Raw genomic sequence first — 7,137 nt, forward strand, 5'->3', positions numbered from 1 at the left:
ATGATTCATATGTGATGTTCTTGACATGTTAGACATCGTAGAATCGAAGTCAGATTGAGAAACAAATTGATTATGGAATTGTTATGATTTTTCAGAGTATATCGATTGATATTGGACAGATTTGGATTATGGATTGATTACAGATTGTGTTGGATATCAGTTATGGATTGTAATTATTATCCGTTGATATTGTATTGACGGGGATATTCAAATTGGTCCGTTATGCTATTGATTTTGAATTAAATCCAGATTAATCAGAATTGGTATTGATTGGAGTAGTATATTGATATGATACTATTGATATTGTCATTGCCAGATTGAGTGTTGAGAGACTTTGAATTCCAGACCGGAACGGCGTCAAAACTGCAATAAAAGAAAGGTATATGTCAATGTGGTATTGGGAGAACGACTCGAGTAGGATATACTTGAGTTTTCCTAAATCACATACTTATTGTTATTATTTACATTGATTTGAATTGATATGCTTGTTCTATTGATTTATAGAAGCATGTATTAGACGGGTATTAGACGAGTGATCTTGTGACATAAGTGCCGATAATGATGGAATCGTCACTGACACATTGCACATTGTCACAAGATAGTGAATTGGCGATAGTGCCAAAGTCTGTGACGGATAGGTCAAGACACCGGATGTTTGGTTATATCGAAGTGGATAGAATTGGAGTTTCTTCTATTACTGATGTTCGATATAGGAATGCCAACGTCTGGAAACCGGGATCCCTAAACTAGGATGAGTCTAGTCTGAGTCGTGGAGTCACGAGTCTGATTGACAGTCTTATATTGATTATATTTTCAGATTTTGATACATATTCCTGATATCTCTTTATACTTTTATATTGATTATATGATTGCATGTTTCGTTGATTTATACTGGGATTTTATTCTCACCGGAGTATCCGGCTGTTGTCGTGTTTGTATGTGTGCATGGCAACAGGTGGGACAGGTTCAGGGTCGAGGAGATGAAGAGAGATCGTGATTAGAGTGGAGACTACGGACTTGATTAGAGATAGGGTTTGGACACTTGATAGATATTTAGTTGTTAAACCTTAGTTTGAATGATTATATATAGTACAGGACTTGTACTTTAATACTGACATGTATATTAGAATGTATTCCATTACGTTCCGCATTTAATACTGTATTTTAAAAAGAAAAAAAAATATTTAGACCATGTTTATTATAATTGATTAAATTGTCTCAAATGATGATTAAGAGAATGATTAGCGTCCGGGTCCCCACATTTTGACTCTCATCACCACAATTAAATTAAGTCTAACAGTTAATTATTATTTCATTAGTTTTGATATTGTTTTGATAAGTTAGTTACAAATATTTTAAATTGATAATTATTTGTCCTTAGTGTGCTTCATTTATGTAAATTATGATTTATGCATTGATAAATTCATAATTTGATTGATTTTTATGTTATTAAGTCTTATACATGATGTTTTGATATATATATATATATATTTAAAATTTGTTCAGTTCATTTTATTCTATATATTATATTTATTATAATTTATTATATAACATAAAATCAAGTACTTGAATTTTAATTTGGAAAACAATTTTGAAAATAAGTATAAGTTCTCAATCAAATTATTTGTCTACAAACAAAATTATTCAAATTACTTAAAATCAAAATTTTAATTTTTATTATATAATTGATATTTACGTATATCACACGTACTTATGACAGTAATCCACGAAAAGCTAACTGCGTATGCACCGACATTCCTATACCAAAAACTTGAAACAGCAGTTAGCAGGACCAAACTTAAAAAATTAATGTACAGGTTACACAAAGTTAACCATTTTTCGACAAAATTTGAACTGTCTGAAAAACTCTAAATATACATCAAGAAGGAAGATTATACGTTCTTATTTACTGTGATGTGATTACCGTCATTTAAATTATTGCTGCTCGTGTGATCCCCTTCAAGCTATTGACAGTTGGATCAAACAACTTTCACCCGAGAATATCAAGATGCATACAGTTGTTTACCCTCTGCACTTACTCCTGTAGTAATGCTCCACAAATTTCAAGCGAGCATTTTTGACAACTTAACGGAAAGTTAGCCGCCCCTCATCCATTCTAAGTTGTCTTGGAATCATATTCTCAAACAGAAACACACAGATAACCGTGAATGTAAACCTTAAATGGAAGGAATATTGTTCGGCGACTGAGGTGGGCTCATTTCTAAGAGGAAGGTTCGGCTGCAATATGACTTAGACGTGCTCGAAGAAGAAGGTGGGCATTTCCCATCCCCACTGAAAAACATATTCTTGCCTCTACTGCTCCTTCCCCTGCTTCCAGTTTCTTCATCCTCCACAGCTTTGACAAAATCACTGTGTAAAGGGTCTGTACTTTCGTATAAAAGCCTGAGAACTTGCTTTATTGAAGGCCTGGCTCTCCCTTCTCTTTCAGTACACCATCTAATAATTGACACTATGGTTTGAAGTTGATCAAAATCATACTCATCACCAAGATTCGTGTCCACGAGCTCAGTTATCCTCGATTCTGAAGCCAAAAACACTTGGGACGACTCAACCAAGTTCTTGTTATCTTGTATCACACGTCTTCCTGTAACTAGCTCTAATAAAACAACTCCATAACTGTAGACATCACTTTTTTCTGTTAGCTCTTGTGTCGCTACGTACTCCGGATCCATATAACCTGACAATATTTAAATCTTTAGTATCTGGAAACCATTTGAAAGTTATACTCAACGGATGTTTTAAACCTGGAGTTCCTCGTATATCGGTGTTCACAGGTTCAAAGCAAATAGAACCATCTTTTGAAGCATGTACAAGGCCAAAATCAGCAACCTGGGCAATTGATAATGCAAGTAGTACTTGGATGAGTATGTTCCCTTGAAGGATCATGCAAACATGAGGACATTTCAATGCATTGCAAAAGGCGTCACTTAACAAAAACATAGGATCAAAGACTCACATACAGGCTATCAACCACCTAAACCACAGTTTCTGTAATGAGACTATAAAACAAAAAGATCCTTCATTTCATAAAGCATAAATTCTCTCAACTACTTTGATGGCATTACCTTGGCAACAAAATTTTCATCTAATAATATATTGCTCGACTTAATATCTCTATGGCACAGAGGAGGATTGCAATAAAAGTGGAGGTATTCCTGCACAAGAAAATGTTATAACCAACAAATCTGAAAGATTAAAAACTATAAAAACAAGAGACCTGTGTAGGTTAGCATAATCCCGGAATTTACCAATGCATTTGCCACATCGGTAGCAATTTGAATTCTTGTACGCCAGCTCAGAGGAGTTCTACCTTGTGCTGAACATAAACAAGTAAGCACTTGAGACATTTAGTATGTCGATCAAGAATCCTTTGCATAAGCATTGTTACAGCACCAGACAAAGTTTGAAAAGAAACATTGAAACATACAGTGAAGATGATCCATTAGGCTCCCATTTCCCATAAATTCATATACAAGAAACCTGCCATCAAATATGTTACTGGCATTATACTTCTCTGGCATTTTTCAACTAAATGTGACATATACCTTTTGATGCAGGATAGATGATAAATAAGGAAATATTTCACTGTGTTACCTTTCATATTTTTCAGTAGAGAAACCCCTCAGAGTAACAAGATGACGATGGTGTAGGCGAGCGAGGAGCTCTAGTTCTCTGCAAAACTCTACCTCTGCCTGCTCCGAAACTTTACTCATCTTCTTCACTGCTGCAATTAACCCATCAGGAAACTCAGCTTTGTACACAACTCCGAATCCCCCTTGTCCAATTATGGTGCTAAAGTTGTTTGTAGCCTTCTTTGTCTCTTTGTAGCTGAATTTTCTAAACATACAGGGCGGACCTTCACATAATGTGTAATGCATTCAACAAAAAAAGGATTAGGATTATATGGTAAAGGAAAATTAATTGGCATAGTTCTGAAGCCAAAATAAGATAGAATACCCTGGGAAGCAACTAGAGCATCTAGTTGAATTTAGATGTTGTAAAATTGCAGCGAAGAGAAAATGCAACAAAATACAAAATTAACATAGTTCAGTCATAAAGGCCCATCATTCACAATATACTGCTAGATTTACGGCATAATGACCAAATAGTTAAAGCTCTATTGAACTCTCTTAATTTATATTACACTTGTCACTTCTTTTATATAATGAAATATATTGGAATAAATATGACAGGACACCTATGCAGAAGAATTATATAAAAAGTACATCATAATCTTAATAATATCATATTTGATTCTAGAATAAATTATTTGACTGACGCATAGTCACATACCATCCTGAATTTTTTTGGAGGATGGATTAATGGCTTTTGGGGATGTCTTATCATTCATATCAGTGCTCTCCAGCTCTTTGCTTTTTCGACGGATGAGGATAACAAAGACTACCAGCATCGCCACGGCTAGTATTGTTACTGCAATACCTATGGCAGGAACTAGTGTCATGTGGTAGGGACGAACTTTTTCCTTAAAAGGTGCTATCAAGGAAAGCTGAGTCGGACTAGCAGCAATTGGTGGAGTTGGAGATGCCTGAGGGGGAAGCAAAGTAGCAGCTGACCCTAAAATTGGAAGAAAAATTTAAAACGAAACTAAACAAAGTATATGAACTATTCAACAAAGTAGACAAAAGGTCAGGTAATCTCCCAGTTTTCAAACCTGGATGCGTGAGAAGCCCTTGAACTCCAAAGAAACAGCTTGCAACATCAATAGTTGACATGTAATCAAGTTGGCTTGCAAGTGCAATAAAAGATGCATCCCTGCAAGTACTCAGTGTCAAATTATCTACCATCCCTAGAAGATTCCGAAGATATATAATCCCTGCATTCAAACACTTTCTACAAGTATTGTCCTCTGATAAAGGAACCTTGCAGTTTTCCATAACATCACTAAACTTTGGAGTCTGCAGCATTTGGGAAACGTTTGATATTCCTTGGCAGTCGTAATTAACCGGTATTTTTGTCCCAAAGCGACAGGTAACGATTGCATTTCTTGTTACTCCATATATTTGAAAAGTTTTAGATATGCTACGGAGGCAGATCTCAGATAAATCCGAAGCTACCCCCAAGTTACTTGTTGAATTTGCATACTGAGAGATGGAAACAGCAATTACTGCATTCATGTATCGGCAACACTTTCCTCTGTCATCTTGGTTGGAGCATAGGGAGGCAGCTAGTGTAAAATTAGATGAGCTCAAGTCCAAGGGGCAATCTGCAAGCATTTGAGAAGAAACAAAACCATATGGCAATCAGGCAATGATTTTCAAGAAAGCAAGTAGATTTTCAAAACAATAACAGATAAGTTTCACATCTTAAAGCATTTTGAATCTGAAAAAAAAAATATACGGCAACATTGCTATCACATTAAGTATTACATCAATATACTTCAAAACACAGACATGCTACTAGCACGTGAAACTCGTCAACAATGTTATGGTTCGATAATAACCTTCACTCGATAACTCCTTCCTTTTATTTAAGCATCATCTCCCAAGAAAACTTGGAAATACAATAAGGAGAGATAAAAACATAAAGAAGGCAGCAGCTGAGAGAGTAATAAAATAGGTGACACCTAATGACAGACTTTTCTTGGGAAATTTGTAATCCAAAATATTTAACTTTACCTGGTAAACGTAATGGTCATGAATACCTGATACGGTAGTTTTCATTTCATTAAAAAGGAATGGTAATGCTCTCCCGAAAAAAACCAAACAAAATAACACCACTAGAAAAGCTACTATTACATAAAAAGCAACTCATCCTCTCAAATCTAAACCAAATGGAGTAAAAATAATGAAGAAACTAAACAGAGGAAATGGAAAACTAAACTGTTATGGCCATTTGGTCTTCAAGTGCAACATCGAGAAATTAGCAATATTTAACTAATTTTCTAGCTACCTCCGTTCAATCACATTCTCATCCATATTCAAATCCCAATTCATGAATCACACAGGCATGAACTGTCCTCGAAAAGATTAAAAAGCAAGCCCAGCATCACAAATCCACCAAAATAAAGCATAGTGCAAATGCAAATCAACCGAGAAACCAACTAAAAAATCGAAACTTTACAAGATTTATAACGGACCCACATCACAAAACACCCAAATCATTCACCAAGAACCACGAGAAACACGAAGTGGGAACTCACCAAGAGCAGCAGCCATTGTTACATAAAGCCGCATTTCAAGAAATACCAGAGCTAGCATTAGACCCAGAAATGCCTCCTGTCTGTACGACTCCATGGCAGAAAAAATGGGCCCACAAAGAGAGATTGAATAGTAAAGCTTCAGCACCGACGTACTCTAGTGCGTCGAGGGAAGAATCTGTGGTGAATCCTTGAAGTAGACAGGGTCGGGTGGAGGTGGGGTATGAGATTCTGGAAATGGAAAATGGAAGTGTCAGCCGAATTTGACCACTTTTCTTTTTCACTTCTTAAATTGCGGTTGAGCCCTTTATAACTGTGTTAATATTGCTGATTAAATTGCTGATAACTTGTACTAATCCATACAAAAATTACAAATTTGAAATAAGGTTTCGAGTTTACTATGTAATAAAACTCTTCCTTCATCTAAAGGCCGATACTGCTTTGTGAGTTATAGAGCCAAATACAAGTAAATAAATAAATATGTAATTTTGATAATGAGGAACCCTGCTGTCGGAGTAAAGGATCGTCAACAAAGGCGATCTAGTGCGTTGTAGATTCTCATCCAAGACTTGTAATGCATGAGCACTGAGTGAGGTGACAGTCACTTATTTGATTTATGTGACGCATGTTACTCATTTAGATATTCAATGTAACTAAACTATTATATATATACATATATGGAAAGTTCGACACAATTGGAATTTTTTTTTTTGAAATTGGATGCAGTTACTAATTCATGATCTGGCATGTACAGAATGAAAACTTCATTCTCGATTCTAGGAGAATTTTTATGGAAGCTTCTCATTTGCTTCTCTTCGATGACAAATTTCATTGAGCACGGATTATACAAAATGGGCTTGCACAAGTTCGATCGATTTACAGCGTGCATGTATTGCTATTTTTCGTTGTGGATATCCTTTTTTTTAGAATATCTTGTTTTGTTTTCCGGCTAAGCAATT

General features: G+C 35.5%; 1 protein-coding gene across 1 annotated transcript; it reads right to left on the reverse strand.

The window, feature by feature from the left end:
* Window positions 1-1,727: 1,727 nt before the first annotated feature.
* LOC142554187 (putative receptor-like protein kinase At1g49730) lies at window positions 1,728-6,491 on the reverse strand. Its single transcript, XM_075664864.1, has 9 exons — window positions 6,182-6,491; window positions 4,694-5,245; window positions 4,315-4,596; window positions 3,616-3,877; window positions 3,449-3,501; window positions 3,270-3,337; window positions 3,087-3,176; window positions 2,766-2,850; window positions 1,728-2,698 (listed from the first exon to the last, which is right to left on the reverse strand). Exons 1-9 carry the CDS (start codon window positions 6,273-6,275, stop codon window positions 2,178-2,180), a joined length of 2,007 nt encoding a protein of 668 aa, XP_075520979.1. The 5' UTR covers window positions 6,276-6,491; the 3' UTR covers window positions 1,728-2,177.
* Window positions 6,492-7,137: the final 646 nt, after the last annotated feature.

The sequence above is a fragment of the Primulina tabacum genome, chromosome 8, assembly GCF_025594145.1.
Source record: "Primulina tabacum isolate GXHZ01 chromosome 8, ASM2559414v2, whole genome shotgun sequence".
Taxonomy (NCBI): domain Eukaryota; kingdom Viridiplantae; phylum Streptophyta; class Magnoliopsida; order Lamiales; family Gesneriaceae; genus Primulina; species Primulina tabacum.